General features: G+C 31.8%; 1 protein-coding gene across 1 annotated transcript; it reads right to left on the minus strand.

Moving 5' to 3' along the window:
- Nucleotides 1-291: 291 nt before the first annotated feature.
- Nucleotides 292-17,006, minus strand: LOC143235259 (coiled-coil domain-containing protein 25-like). Its single transcript, XM_076473232.1, has 6 exons — nucleotides 16,533-17,006; nucleotides 15,813-15,916; nucleotides 13,314-13,516; nucleotides 5,542-5,587; nucleotides 4,629-4,668; nucleotides 292-778 (listed from the first exon to the last, which is right to left on the minus strand). Exons 1-5 carry the CDS (start codon nucleotides 16,630-16,632, stop codon nucleotides 4,636-4,638), a joined length of 486 nt encoding a protein of 161 aa, XP_076329347.1. The 5' UTR covers nucleotides 16,633-17,006; the 3' UTR covers nucleotides 292-778; nucleotides 4,629-4,635.
- Nucleotides 17,007-17,151: the final 145 nt, after the last annotated feature.

The raw sequence follows: 17,151 nt of genomic DNA on the forward strand, positions 1-17,151 counted from the left end.
TAAGGTTTAGTTTTGGTGTTCTGTGCAAATTAATACATATGCATGACCTTCACGCCAAGTGTAAACAGACATATCAAACTATCCCAGGTGTGTTGCAATGATTTGTGGTATTAAAGCGCTTTCTACTGGCAAATTATGTAATTACTATGTGAACAGAAATTATTTTTACGTATAACGTAAAAACGTATGGATGTAATAGATTTTATATACCAGAGAATAATAGATTTTAAGTTTGGCAAACTTATACGAGACATTCATAATTGGGAAGCAAGGAATAATTAATCAAACAAATTGTCTAATGAAAAATACTTTATTTCACTCTTTTGTGTAGGAAAATACACTGTATATTTTATTTAGAATACGAAAGCATTAGCTTTTGTATTGAGAAAAAAAAAAGCCACATTTTCACAAATGTTTTTCCTTGAAATTAGCTGCAGCAGTATCTTTTATTTAAATAACTGAAGTTTGTTTTTGATCACAATCAGTTTTAAAGAACGTTGCAACTGTGACTATATACATCAACTTGGGAAGAATTCTTCTGATCACGATACAAGAACAGCTGTAATTGTGAGAATATCATAGATAATTTGATATTTTCTTCGAGTAACTTTAGAAAGAATGCAATAGATTGGAGTACAAAAGTATTGGTAATGTTGAAAACATGAAGATATTGAAGTTAGCTTGCGACGTCTGCAGCATGAAGTTTATGTTTTTTTGTTTTTTTTAATGGGATCATTGTATTGAGAATCAGAGTTAGATCAAGTTGTAAATGTTGGATCTGGAACGAAAAATAAATGTTGTGAAATGATAATATTCTTATAAAAATATTAACAAACTAAAAAGTATATAATTCATTTATATTTTACTGGTGTCCTCATCACCTGAAGCAAGGGAAAAAACCAATAAAACATTTAATTAATTCATGAGGAATCTGCGAGCTAATATTCCTTACAAACTATAATTTCCTAATATCATAGATTTATGCTTTTAACACTTAAAAAAATTATATAATTAATGTCTAATGTAGAATTTTGTTTATACATCAAATGAAATTATTTTCCTACAATACAGAACAAACAACAAAAGTATTACGTCAAATATATTACATGTCCTTGATATGGCTATATGTATCAGAAAGCTACTGGCGTCAATACATTTAACTGAAGGTGGTTGGGTAGGTCAAGCAGAATTTGTTGGTTTGTAGAATATTTACCCTTAATCATTTTAGGGCTGCAGTACGTAATTCTTAAAGAAAGATTGGCATGTTTATTTAAAAGTGATATTGATTTTTTCGATTCGAATAACAATTTATCTCTTCTTATTTCATTATATTCCCGGAAAGTGTGAGACACTACGAAGAAAGATGTTAACAAATATCCATCGAAATACATCTTCCAACTTTTATTTTTACATTTTTTGGTGCTTAATAATACTAAATAATTATACAATATTCACCTCTCTCAATTTACACTTAACACATCTAAACAAACGTATAGCAGAACGCTACAGTTACAATTTCAAGCATTTTTAGGTTTTATTCTAGTACCTCTAGAATCAGTTTATCAGAAAAAAAAGTTAAGAAATTTTCACTAAATAAATAAAAAAATTCTATTAATGTATGAAAATCTCTTCTCCAGAATTAAAATAAAGATGGCCCAGATATGAAAACAAAATAAATCAACTTTAAAATATGAGAATTATGCTTATTTGTTTAAGCACAGTATTAGGATATCTGATAAGTCTATTGCAGGGAATCGAATCTCGTATTTTAATCAAGTCTCTAACTTACTGCTGACTAACTAGGGTACATTCTGTGTAGCAATTCCTATTTTGAAATGTCGTTCTTCAAAAGTAAAGAAAGAACAAAGTTGGCCAAAATTTTCATGAAACATTAAGGTTTAAGTCTTGGGAATTTTGATGGAAAAAAAAAAGGAGTAGAAAAACTTAAACAGATGCATGTTTCTTGCAGAATAATGAACAAAATGTTCGAATAAAAAACCTTGTTAATTTGCATGAAGAAAAAATTTGAAATGCACAAACAAGGGTGTATTTTACATCAAATTTAAAACTTTGCCTGTTAAATGCCAACAAATACATTAAGGTTAAAACTTTGAAGAGGTTAATGAAAAAACATGTATTTCATCAAGCTTAAATTCAGAATTAACATAACAATAGAAAAAAACACAACAATGAACTTCAAGATTTGGAAATTTTGATTTGAAAAACTGTATTTTTGAAAAGCCATTCCAGGGTTTATTACTTTTTCAAAAGTAGATTGAAATTAGCCAGGTTTTCTAACAAAATATTGAGACTCAGCCTTTTGGAGTTTTGATGAAAAGGTTAAATTTGGTGCATAGAAACAATCATGCTTTGAAAATTTTCAAGAAAAATTCTCCAGTAACTCTACAGGCTTATGAACCTACAAATAAGGTTTAGATACTAACTATGGACATAGCACAGATAGCCTATTGTGTAGCTTTGTACTTAAACAAAATATATGAAAAAATATATACAAATGTATTTAAATACAAAATAAAATTTGAAATCATTTGTTGCTTAGAATTCTTATAAAACAGCAAGGTTGAAGCTTTAGAGTTTGTTTTTTTTTGTTTTCTGAATTTTGCACAAAGCTACTCAGGGCCATCTGTGCTAGCCATCCCTAATTTAGCAGTGTAAGACTAGAGAGAAGGCAGCTAGTCATCACCACCCACCGCCAACTCTTGGCCTACTTTTTTACCAACGAATAGTGGGATTGACCATCACATTACTTGATGGTGGCAGGTGCACGGACTAACACCCCCACAGCTGAAAGGACAAGCACGTTTGGCGCGATGGGGATGCGAACCCGCGATCCTCAGATTACGAGTCGCACATGTTAACACACTTGGCCATGCCGGGCCTGCTTTAGAGTTCAATTGGAAAATAAGTCTTCTGCAAATTTTAAACGTAGTTTCCCATACTAATAAAATTATTTTTTTATTTGTTGAATTTTGCACTAAGTTATTTGAAGGTTATTTGCACTCCTAATTTAGAAGTGACAGACTAGATGGAAGGCAGTTACTAAACACCACCCACAATCAACTCTTGGGCCAAACCTCTGACATTGGAAACATCTGAGGGGGTTTGGAATGTGTGGCTGTACCCTGTAAATTAGATAACCTGCCTTGATGGTGGCAGGTGCACGGGACGATGTAAATGTCAAAATGAGGGTATTTGTTGGTAGTGTAACTCCATCTTTGCGAGTGGAGATGCGCCTCACTGCATAAACTCCTTGAGTGGAGAGACAAGCGAGAATCTCTGACATGGGAACATTCTTCAAATCCCTCTCAACAATAACTCCTTGTGATGAATTCAAGGTAGCATGAGGGGTAACCTCAATATGTATATCCCCAATTGCCGTTGAATTCAAGAGAAGTTCACTGTGTTGGGTTGTGGATGTTTCAACTAATATGTCTCCAAATTGAAGCTTCTTTACTGACTTTGGAGAGCCAGCAAGACTCTCTAGTCCCTTCTGAATAAAAAAGGGGGACATTTGCCCTAAAGGTTTTTCTGAAAGAGAATGTAATATAAGAAAATGGGGTATGTGTGTTACAGATGTTGAAGATTGCTGCTCAGAGTCTTCAAGATGTGGCCATTTACCTATTGACTGTTTTTTCACAATTTTATTTAAAAGTTTTGAGGGAGGATCCATAGGGAAAAAGAAAAATTTTGGTTCCCACTGACCCCACCCACTATGAAGCCCTACAAGAGAACGCATTACAATGTCATGCAAGGACAATGCAGCAACGCCAGGGTTTCGTGAGCACTATACCCAAACACTAGCATCAGGCACAATGTCGACAACACCCGTTGAGAACTTTCAACACTGGTACTTGGTTGACTCTAGCCCAAGTGGACCAGCTGACTGACCTAAGGGGGGCTACCCATCTACAGGAATTCAAGGCCAAAGTGGTGTGTTAGGGTTGGACCCCTCAACAACCAGGATCCTCTCCTCCCCTTCACAGGTCACCGTGTACGGCAAACACGTGGGTGGATATTTAGATCCCAGAGAAGGTAACCAGAGAGAACAGAACCTTCCCTGGGAGGTCCCCTCACCACGTACAGGAATCCACACTGAGGGGGACTATATGTATGTGAAATAATAAATTTCTTTTTTAGAAAAAGAGGCTGAATCTCTATAAGAACTTAAGAAAAGTGTAAAGGAATAAATGGGGATCCAGACTGGATTTAATGATTTTTTAAGAGAAAGATGGAATCAGGATGTGTTTTATTTCAATTCCTTTTTGACCCACAACACTTTAACTGATGTTCTGAAGGCATTTTTTTCCTTGTTACAAATACAAAAATTTACATTAAGCAGTGCTAATCCATCTGTAAAACAATCTTCAAAACAAAATTATGTAACCATAATAATGAGAAAGACGGGGCACAGCACCATTAGTCTGATGATGTTTCACTGATTTTTTCAACACTAATACTGTAAAAATTACTCAAAATTTATTCAACAAAAAATTTATTTTGTTACATTCTTGCATTCTTATAATGGCAAAATATTACTCAGTACTGCACAAGTTGTAACAATTCTTTATTTCAGCTGTACAATACATGACACAAATAAAAAAGCATACCTTCTTGTTACATAAAATCATCGGAGTCATCACAATAATCCTGAAAGAAAAAAAGACATTCACAGAACTATAAGATATTAATACAGAAAATAAAAGCTATATTGTTAATAATATCTTTTTACTAGCATCAGATATACAGTATGCAATATTAAGATATTAGCACACATGTTAAAAGGTGTATCTGTTAACAAGATGCTTGTTGGTGGGATTACGTAAATAATATACAATATGAGGTTACTAACATATACAACATAAAAGGTGCATCTATTAACAATATACTTGTTGCTAAAATTCGATAAACAATATACAACATTGGGTTATTAATGCACACATAATAAACAGATTATTTGCTCAGAGTATGCTTGTGACTATAAACATATGTAACTGACTATTATTAATTTTGAAGATAATGCATGATTGTGACAAAACTAGTTTCTTTAATACCAAGTATTCTAATAGGTTGTTCATTTACTGTAATTCTTCACTAAATGTTTAAGGTTAGACCTTGGTAATTTTCATGAACAAAGTTTCTGAAATGCACAAATATTTGTATATTTTAATGCAAAATCTAATTATAACTTAGAACTCAGCTCAGTCCTGCCAAGTAGGATTATAACTTTCAAAACTGCTTTGCCTTAACTGTCTGCCAGGTAGGATTATAACTTCAAATTCTGCTCAGCCATAAAGCCATATAAAATTATGCCACCTGAAATGAATGCTGAGACACAATAAGAGAGAAATGGGTCTATATTTTGCTCACACTCTGTTGTTTTTCAGAAGCATTTTAAGACAAAATGTATTTTTAAAGTATCTCTTCTTAAAAAGCTAAGTCTTAAAAAATGTTGGGAAGTATTATTGGTCCAGAAAAATTCAATACAAAATTAATGAAATGTAAATTTACGATTTTTCTTACCTTATTCAATGTCATATTTTCAGGTTTCATTAGTGATGAGTAACTTCTGAAAAAACAAAATTAGCAAAGAACAATCAACATGTTTTAGTTACAGTTAAATTCAATCTTAAACCCTCTTTTACATTATGTTGCATATAAAAAAATAAGAAAATATTTTTTCAAAATCTACAGAGCATTTTTGATGATCTTTTTAACCACCTTAATCCTAACCATTCATGTGGGTCTGGAAAGATTACAAGTTATGTTACAATACTTTCTACTTCATGGCCATAAAAGTATGAAATTTTAACATTTTTGATAAAAGGATGTTTGTAGTATCATAAAACAAAGAAGATGTGATTTCAGCAGGAAAAATCAGGTTACTTTCCAACCCAAGACCATTTACACACACCAGAGGCCATGAATAATGTTAAACAGCTTGTTACCAGAAGTAACTCATGAACACAGCTATGTAAGAACCTCTCTCAGAACGGTTAACATTGCATAAAGCATTCAAGAACACACTTATGTGGGAACCTCTCTAAGAATAGTAAATACTGAACAAAGTACTCAAGAACACACTGATGTAGTAACTTCCCTAAGAACTGTAAACATTGAACAGAGTGGATGTTCATACAACTGTGTACAATGAAGCTCAGGCAAGTTATCATCATCCTGCCAGTGACACAACAGTTCAAATACAAAATTTTTTGATGACTGTAGATAATATCTATAATGTGAAACATCCAGAGAACAGAAAAAAATACTCAGGTTAGCCATGCTGACACAATCAAAAAAATATCATCTTTGTATGTACCAGATGTAAGTAAGTATAGCCATAGAACAAAGAAAATTACCCAGGTTAGCTATTTGACACCATAAAAAGATATGACCTCAGTATGGACCAGATGTAAGTACAGCTAGAGAACAGAGAAAAATACCCAGATTAGCCACCCTGACACCATAAAAAATATTATCTATGTATGGACCAGGGTAACTAAGTACAGCCAAAGAACAAAGAAAAATACCCAGGTTAGCCATTTGACATCATCTAAAAATATCATCTTTGTATGGACCAGATGTAAGTAGAGCCAACTGAATAATTTCTCTGAAAGCCACGAGTGGAACTGAAAATTCCCACTTATCATTTAAAGTATTTTCAATGCAGGGGATGCTCCCCTCATGGTCTCAGAAGTTATTCCCACTACAATCTTGATGTGTCCCTCTTAGTGTTTGCTAATAAGCAAAATATTTAACATCATTTGCAAAATATGAATGTACTCTAACATACTGTAAGCTATGAATCAAAACACTTTTTACATTTGTAGTTTATTATTTTAACATATAATGTCATAACATTCTTCAGTGTTTAAAAATATCAAAAGCTTGTACCCTCTCTTCAAAAACTATAGCATTCTGTATGTTATGATTAACCCTATTGTTGTTGGTCATATTTCAAAGGCCATGTCATATTGCATTTAATGACTCATATTCAAAATTGTATTGAACTACTATTTTTGAATACATGTCAATAAGTATGGTATAAAATTGTAATTATAATACAGATTTTAGTATGATTCTTTAGTTAATTTCTTAATATAAAAGTAAATATCAGAAAAAAATACTGATTTTTGTGTGTCATGTTATGTTGAATGCAGCATTGGTTCAAATTAGACATTTGTTATGTCAATATAAAAACTTTGTAATTTCTTATGAATTAAGAACTTAAAATATCCATATTTACAATTTAGAATCTAAAATAAAGACATTCTTACTTTTCTATTTGCTGAGATATTGATACATGTATTGAATCAAATACAATGGTCTCACCCACTTTATTTCATGTTTTTGAAATGCTTACAAAGACCTACTTCAGTTTGCAATGTGTGAATAACACTGGGGAACACTTTTTCAGTAACTTTGAGTTGCATTGGATACTTTAACTGATTCTGAAGGAGTTTTAGGCGCTGATTTCAAATCTGAAATTAGTTTTTCTCTACAAGCTCTAGTTTGTATGCAATTTGAGGTTAATGAAATTGTACAAATGTGAACTTGCGTAAACCATGTATAAGCATTTTCACGTCCATATATATATAGATAGATAGCTTCTAATATTTTGATCATTCTTCTTTTGTTTCAGATCAAACATGGCTTCCAAAAATAGATATCATTGCAGAAACAAGCCTGATGCCTTCTGCTACATATGTGGATGCTACACACTCAATCGTCAGAGACGTAACATATCCTCGTTCGTCAAGCGTGCCTACAAGGCATATTTTGAAGTTCATCTTGGTGATCAAGACAAGCAATGGGGCTCCTCATGTTGTGTGCCACAATTGTGAGGAAACGCTTCAAGACTGCACCAAAGGAAAACGCAATGGTCTGCCTTTTGGTGTTCCAATGATTTGGCGCGAACCCACCAACCATGTAACTGACTGTTATTTCTGCATGGTAAACACAACGGGTGTTGGGAAGAAAAACCGACATAAGATTACATATCCGAACATTCCCTCAGCTATTCGGCCTGCTCCGCACTCTGAAGAAGTTCCTGTTCCAGTTTTCAAAGGCTTGCCTTCATTGGATGATAAAGACATTGGACATGATACAAGCAACAAGACAGTTGTGACAGTAAATTGTCAGAAAAGTGTACACAATCGGAGAACTGTTCTTCAGACACTGAACCTTTTCCCGTCCCCAAGCCTCTTCCCCAGGCTGAACTGAATGATTTAGTGTGGGATTTAGGTCTTTCAAAGAAAGCAGCAGAGCTTTTGGCATCAAGATTACAAGGCAGAAATCTTGTTGATCACTCTGTTAAAGTATCATATTTCAGAAAGCGTGACCAGCTTTTAGTGACCTTCTTTTCAGAAGACAGACAGTTTGTTTACTGCCACGACATCCAAGGGCTTCTCAAAGAACTGGGTGTACCTTACTATAGACCTGCTGAAGGGAGACTCTTTTTAGACAGTTCAAAATGCAGTCTAAAGTGTGTTCTTTACATAATGGGAATGTTTATGGAGCAGTACCTGTCGGTCACTCAGTGCATTTTTGGGAAGACTATGATGATATGAGAATGGTCATGGACTTATTAAAATATCATGAGCACAATTGGATCATTTGTGTAGACATAAAGATGGTCAACTTTCTTCTTGGACAACAGAAAGGTTTCACCAAGTTTCCATGTTTCCTCTGTATGTGGGACAGCCGAGCACGAGACAGACATTGGGTCCAGAAGGACTGGCCTATTCGTGACACCCTTGAAGCAGGCATGCCAAATATCATACAAGACCCAATTGTAAGCAGAGATAAGTTCATCTTTCCTCCTCTTCACATCAAATTAGGGTTGATGAAGCAATTTGTCAAGGCACTGGAAACCGAAGGTGAATGTTTCCAACACATCATCACAGCTTTACCAGGGTTATCATTTGAGAAGATCAAAGCAGGCGTGTTTGATGGCCCACAGATTTGAACCCTAATTCGTGATGATCAGTTTGTTGCTAAGATGACCGCTTTAGAAAAGGCAGCATGGTTATCCTTTGTGGCAGTCGTTCAGAATTTCCTTGGAAACAATAAGGCGGAGAACTACAGTGAACTTGTGAATAGAATGCTCCTCGCTTTTCGTGATCTCGGGTGCAACATGAGCATCAAGCTTCATTTTTTGAACAGCCACCTTGATAAGTTCCCTGACAACCTGGGGGCTGTGAGTGACTAACAAGGAGAACGATTCCACCAAGACCTAAAGGTCATGGAAGAACGCTACCAAGGGCTGGGACAAAAGTATGATGGCTGACTACTGCTGGAGCATTAAACGAGATTGTCCAGATGAAGTGTACAAACGCAAAAGTTACAAACGCAAATTCCTACCTGAATAAAATATACAAACAAATTGATAAGCTATTCCTATAATTTCCTATAATAACAAAAAATTAAAAAATAAATAAAAATGTCAAATTGCATAAAATCTGTAGCTTGCAGACAAAAACCGACTTCAGATTTAAAATCAACACACTCAAATTGACTATAGAAAGGTCTTTTTTTAAATGCAACAAAATGAGTGTTCCCCAGTGTAATCAAATGAAAGTCTCAGAATATTCCCCACATGGTTCTCTGAGTCTTTGCAAAGCATTCATGTTGTAAACTTCTTGTTTTTATGACAGATTTCAAATGATAAAGGTAAGTCTTTAGTGAGCTCAAAATTTCATATATTTTTACCCATATACAGCAAAGTTACTAAGTTTGATAAACTGTAGTGGAATCTAATGGTATTGATATAGTAACTTATGATTTTTTTATTATTTCAAAATGTATAAATAAAAACTAAAAAAAATTATTTTGTTTGACATCTTCTGTGCAAAATTTGACATGGCTTAGCTATCTATAGTTGTAAGCAAACAGTTCAAAAGTTAGTAATTAGAAAAGGTAATTATTTTCCATAATTCCTACTTAACTGTTCTATGTTTTAAGAAAAATAACTCAAATGTGACTATATTTTACAAAATACTAGTCTGTTAAAACACAGTCAAGACAGGTCAATGTCTAAAGTCTAATTTTATGCTCTCGGATATAATAACATGAGTGCATGTGCTTCACACCATTGCAACTTCTATAATGTTAGCCAGCTATTGCTACAATGTCAATATAATAAAAATAATAAATACATATAAATGTTTAATGTTATGGCATTTAAGCTACTTAGACAAAATATTTGGATTTTCGTGTCATAATTTGTAGTCATTCTAAAACAAAAAGTATAATTTTTATTTATTTCCTAATTTTTATGGTGGTTATAAGGTTAGTCAAATTGATGAATCATGTACGAAGTTAGAGAAAACAATGGATAAAATACAAATTCTCACCGAAAATAAATATTTGAAACTATTTAAGAGGTTTTAGAAATTACATAAATGATATCAGATTTTTAGGACGAAAAATATTTCTTATTCATAACATTAAAATGGACTAGGCATTCTGATTAGTGACAAAACAATCAATATATTCACAAACAATTCTTTAGTAGAAGTATTTCATTAAAAGATCAAATTTTGTGTGTGTACAAAAGACATGTAATGTTTACTACAAATATATCAAATTTTGTGAAGATACACATACTGCATTAAAAGTTATAGCATAAAAGCTTAACGTGTACAAATGTGTGTGTGAATTCCTGTATTTTAAACTGAATCTGTTCCAAAAGGGTTAAGCAAGTAAAATAAAACTAAACAATTTTTTTATGTCCCTCCTTTCTTTCCATCAAAAAATCTTTCCTCTGAAAGTCTCATGAGGAGGTAGTTCTTTAGAAAACCATCTTGATAATATTATCACCTGTTGAAAGTCATTCTTAATTAACTTAATTATGTTGTCACTCACTGTACAACTAATAAGTATATATACATACTTTAGTAATACTGTATATATATAGTCTGTCTCAAGCTTTGGTATAAAAGTAATACCTTTCATAAATAAACATAAAATGTAACCAAGTCATATGCATTTCACCGTTTTAAAAAGATTAAAATATTCAGCACTTGTTGTTGTAAGCTGGTGCATTTATTTAGTAACTCTACAGTAAACTTACTTTTATTATTTTTGCATTACTTCACTGGTTTCTTAATGATTAAGACAGCTAAACTGAAAATTCACTGAACTAAACTGAAACTTAATGAGATAAAGTGAAATTACAATTGATTCACTTTTTGCTAACTCTGCAAATTGATATCTGCACATTGCAGGTTAACTAACTGAACAATAAAAGAGCATAGTTTTCTTCACAGCCAATCATTCAAGTGACTGCACATCCAATCACTTTGTCCATGGCTCTAATGCCAGGGAAGAAGACTTTACAATATCAGTGAATATGGCACAAGAAAGATAATAGAAACCTTCCACATTTACCTAAGACACAAAGATTCAGCACAGCAGAGATGTTAGCAAAACCTTCTGAATATACCAAGTTTCAACAAGATGAGAACCCAAAAGTGGACAACTTTTCTAACAAGATGACAATTCAGTTTCTGGATTCTGCTACAACACTTATCTTTTTCTCAGGACTACCCTGATGTTCACAGCCACAAACACAAAACAAGTAACTGGTAATTATTCTAACAGTAATAATTTTATCTATTGGCATTAAATAGCGATTTATAATTAGACTTGGGTAATTGTAAAAGCTCCTAACCATGACAAAAACTGCTACCTGATCACTGTAATTTTACTGTCAGTATTTAAATCAGGTATGTACTGACAATGAAAAAAAATTGCCTATGTTTGTTGTAGTGAAGTAAAATATTATAGCAACACTGAAACTTCCAAAATATAATGATGATTTATATAATTAGTTTGTTATCAGCAAGTGTACATAAAATATTAAGTGTCACCAACCAATGAAAGTGATTAGTTTAGATGTCACCAAGTTGTGTAATTGCTGTTCATAACTAAATGATTAACTCACTCAATGCTATGACAAAAGACATTCAAATTTGTTCCCTCTTGCTTTATACAAATAACTCTCTCACTTTTTTAACTAAATGTTTTATGATTTTACTTACACTATTCTTTCTATTTTTATATTAGTAATTGTTCTATAGATTGTTGTGTTTGTCATTTTTATAGATTTGCTGAAGATGGAATATGTGTAATTCAGAAACATTTATTAATGACGTTTACAATTGCTGCTGTTGTTCTACTGTTTATTATTAGACTTCAATTTCCACCAAATGTATCAACTGCTTATATATACATACATATCTAGTCATTAACCCTACATGCATAGGTAGGGTCAAAGTGCACCTATCATAACCACTAACATATTACTATTTAACAAGGTACTACATATTTGATGGCAAGACTTATTGTTTAGTCACCTTACATTACTAATTTAGTGATATTCTGTGAATGACAGAGGAAAGCACTCACCAGATACAATATGTTGGGATACTGAAAAAAACTGTGGTTATGATTTCACATATTCTAGAGCTTATGTAAATATAACATAGACACACTATATGATGGACATTACCATGCTCTCTGACTTGTCAAAGCCCAATTCAGACTGACATACCTTGATTACAAACACTTCTGTAACACATCTGATTTTTTGTGCACAACTACACACTTGCCACACATTTTGTATAGATTCACATAAATTCAGAATTATAGTCAACATACCTCTTCTATATGGGGTCAGCATGTGTACATTCTGTTAATTAATTAAGTCTCAGGTGAGTCAAAGTACTTCTACGATGTGACTTACTGTAGTGTATTAAATGCATGGTTAATAGTGTTGGTAAAGTAAGATGTAATCAAATCATCAGGAATGTCTTCCTCATTAAAAACCAAGTTTTAAACTGAATATGCAGTTAATCAGAGTCATGTCTGTTTTATAGATTTCTCACAAATATATATCAAAACAAACTAAAATCAGAACGCTATGTAACACAAATTTTGTTCCTGGATAGTATGTGTTATTTTTTAATTACTTATGTTATAAAAGTACAAAAATTGCCGTTATTCCCTTCAAACTTTGCTTTTGTGACCTGGATAATGAAATTTAGAAATTAACCTATTTTCTACGTAAAAACACGCAAATTTGCCCATTTTCATTTACATAAGGTCTGAATAAAACAACATATGAATCAAAATTTACATGTATTTATATTAAAGTTATACAAAATTGAATAAAAATGTTTAGAAGTGTGTAGTTTTTCAAGATTCACGACTGTAACATAAAATGAAATTACTTTTTGTATAACAGCAAGTTATACTATATCCTATGCACATAATTAGAAAAATTAACTTACCTTAGTTCTGCTGCTTCTTTTTTTCTCTTTTCTTCTTCTTTTCTCTCTCTTTCTGTTCTCAGTAGTATTTTCTTCTTATCCTCCCTTTCTCTTCTGTCTCTCTCTTCTCTTTCAGCTTGAAGATCAGGATGCCTTTCTTCTTTTGTTTTGTTTAATCTATTTACTATTTCATTTATTTTCTTCTCTACATGAATACTATGAACCTACACATACAGAAATTAACACTTTGATTAACAAAGCAAATATAACATGCCATAACCTTTTTTTACAATTATATCCAAATATCAACTACACTACTTTACCACAATGATACATCAATAAGCTTGGCATTAAAAAATAGTTCTTATTTCAAATATTTATATTACCTAAGTGTGATTTCTTAATTTCAAAATAAAATATTTAGATAAATTCTTAACCTGCACCTCTTACAGTTACATGACTTGATGGTACTGTGACTTCTCACTTTTAAATTTTCTTTTCTTTGTCTTATAAGAGCTTCAGATTGTTCAGCCAGTTAAAAACATGATACAGATATTGAAAAGTCAGCATATAATATTTTACGTTAGCCAATTTCCTTGGTTCATTCAGGTATCACATTATTTTTTAAATCTACACTTACATGTCTTTCCCAAATTTTCTATAATTCCTTCTGATACAGCTAATGTGTACGTTTATAAGCAAAGGAAAGAGTAAACTACATGTTATATTGCAATTTAACGGCAAAATCTAATAATTTTTTATGAAAGCTCAATTTCTTTGGACTAACAATATTGCTCATAAAAATAATAAAATTTTCTAAACAACTTACAGTTCAGTTAGTAAGCCACGTAAATTGTAGTAGTTTCTTAGACATTAGTGTCTGGTATATGTTTTATTTCCTAAAAATATGTGAAAGCCACATGAATTATTTTTAGTATAATCAACATCGTAAGCATAAAACAGGCTTTCTAAACCATGAACCTGAGTGCATAAAGCCTCAAAGCTAAAGCATGGACAAAATTTGCTTTTTATACATATTTTTCACTTCATGTTACAAAAGTAACTACAATGTAAAATTAAAAATGCATTATGTTACATAAGAGAAACAAAATTTCTTCACGAGGAATATATTTAAACTGCACATAATTTATGTGCATTAAGTTCAACTCAATGTACTGACTACCACAAGGTAATTTATTACTTTGTTATGCTGGTCAGAACATGGTTCAAAGAGCAGTAAAATTAAAAGAAAATATAATTTAAACTTTTATAAACCTGAGAATTTTATAACAAATAATTCTAAGAAAGATAACAAAAAATATTTTGATTTTATTTCATATATTTAACTTTTGCTATAGATTATTTTATTACAATTTGTGATAAGGTACAGGAAAAAATATACAGTTTACATAAAAACAGCTCTTGATATTCATTGAGGAGATTCTAGAGATTATGCAAATAAAATATGAAAACTCTAAGTTGAAAAACGTATTTTACTCCCATGAAAATCATTAGCTCAGTAAATTCTTAGGCATAACTTTACTAGAAATACTTTTATCATTTTGTAATTTTTGTGTAATTTGCAAAGAAAAATGAATTAAACATACAAATTTAGATTTTACAAAGTTCTGAGTAGTCTTGCCAGTAAACAATATTCTTACAAAAGAACATTTAGACAGAAGCTGTGAGATCATGAAAAGATAGAAACAATTACTAATGAAAAACATCTTTTACAATAGCTACAGTTACATTTTAAATACTGTTGGATACAGCAGGTTATGAAATATTTATGTTAACATAGAGTGAACAAACTGATGTGGCAAAGTGATTAGATGTAGCTCCTGCAGAGAAAACAAGTATTTAGTACCATGTGTAACCACAGATCACAGAAATGTTTAAAAACCTTTTTTTTAAACATTCCTTTTATTCATGGAAATATTTTCACATTAACTTATACTTTTTTTGAAGTATGTAATTATTTTTCTTTTATGACAAGCCATCAAGTATGCCTTATTAGGTTTATGGTATAGTAACAAAATGTTCCAATAATTCTAACACTTATGATTGTCAGTTGATTTCACTAAAACAATGTGCACAAGACAAATACTTTCCTGAAATCAAACTATATTTTATAATTATAAATTATTTTAACTAATAAAATTACTAGGAAAAATATTATCTAGCCTGCCCTAGTGTCATTTTGAAATGTCAGGTCATACATCACCTATGTTTGTCAATTTATGTGGTGTTTTTACAGTTTATAACTGAAAGTAGTGAGAGCTACAAATGGCAAAACAAAAGTGCTTGATGGACAATATAAAAAAGTAAAAGTGATTTTAAAGTTTTTCAAATTTTATGACACTCAATCAAATAATAACAAATTTTTATACTAAAAAGTTGATACTATTTAGGAAATGCATGTTACATGGTAGTGACACTCTTAAGAATTAAATTTCCTCATCAAATGATGAATATAATAGTCAAGTTATGCTTAAACAGTGCAAGACAAAGTTCTCGCACCATCTTCTGTTTGTAAAACCCCACTTGACCAACTTCCATTCCTTGTGTCTTTTTCAGATTCTCCCACATTGTGTATACAACATCCACATTATTCATCTTGCTTCCTAGTAAAATAAAATAATTAACATTTGTGTTAATCTGGTTACCTAGCAACAAATTATTAATTTTATTTTCTAGTAACATAAATACATAAACAAATTATAACACTTAGGTCTATCCTGTTGTTTAGCAACACAAAACATGTAATTATCAGCTTTCATCTTAGTAACATGAACATAAATCATCAACATCTTTCATACTGGGACTTGGAAATAAATATTCCAAAACAATGGATGTTCTCTCTGAATAAAGTTGTACTCAGACCCTTGCTAGAGGTAAATTAAGAGTTTCAGAAGGGATTTCTTCTTATTTAATTTCTTTACATTGCTGGATAAAATATATTTTTTATGCAACATAGGAACACTCACTGGGAGTGATGTATATTTTTCTAGTGCAAAGCTACATAATGGGTTAACTGCACTCTGTAAGGAATCAAACTGCACATTTTATTATTGTAAATCTGGAAATTTCTTATTAAACCACAAGAGAACCTCAGTACAGAAGAAGAATGTACATATTAAAGTTATTCTGAAGACATTTAAAATATAATTAAGTAAATTATCTTTCCAAGTAATCTCAATATTCTTTGAATCTCAGTTTTAATGCAAACAATCACATTACCTTGGATGCTATTATCTTTCACAAGTTGAGCACAGTCTTCAAGAACCTTGCTTGGAATGTCATCTAGAGTTTGATTCTGAATAACAGAAACTTCAATCATTTCCTTGGTAGAAATGAATTCAGGGTTTTATTGAACAATAAGTCTCACTTATCTGTTCTACTGAAAACCTAGAGTTGTCATAAACTGTAAATCTTAATAATTTGTTCTAATGAAGATCTAAAGTTTGATTTTGAATAACATAAACTTCACCCTGGAAAGTTTGATGCATTACCCAGGAGAGCAAACCATACTGGTTGAAAGTGGATGGTTTGGTAAAGCAATATGCAAAATTTTGATTACGTTCTAACTTAATGGAGTTTTCTTATTACATTTCTTCACTCTTGAGCAAATCAAGTATCAATCACTTCCCGATACAAAAAATTGTCACTGTTATGTTTACAAAACATATTCAATTAACTATTATCACCATGCCTACTTACAGGCCTGAGCCTTAAGTACGCGTGAGCTGAAGAAACTTTGTCTACATGAAACCACACATCTTCTGGCCATCCCCACTTGATCAAGTCTTCATCTGAAACAAAACAGGTACTGTAAATACACTCATCAGTATGACCACTA

The sequence above is a fragment of the Tachypleus tridentatus genome, chromosome 12 (genome assembly GCF_004210375.1).
Source record: "Tachypleus tridentatus isolate NWPU-2018 chromosome 12, ASM421037v1, whole genome shotgun sequence".
NCBI lineage: Eukaryota > Metazoa > Arthropoda > Merostomata > Xiphosura > Limulidae > Tachypleus > Tachypleus tridentatus.

Bases quoted from the DNA above. Each gene is read 5' to 3' on its own strand.
- LOC143235259 (XM_076473232.1), bottom strand. From the start codon at position 16,632: ATGATTGAAGTTTCTGTTATTCAGAATCAAACTCTAGATGACATTCCA. The intron at 13,517-15,812 runs GTGCGAGAACTT...CTGTATGTGTAG, and splicing joins GGTTTTACAAACAGAAGATG to GTTCATAGTATTCATGTAGA. The intron at 5,588-13,313 runs GTAAGTTAATTT...TTGTTTTTTCAG, and splicing joins AAAGAAGCAGCAGAACTAAG to AAGTTACTCATCACTAATGA.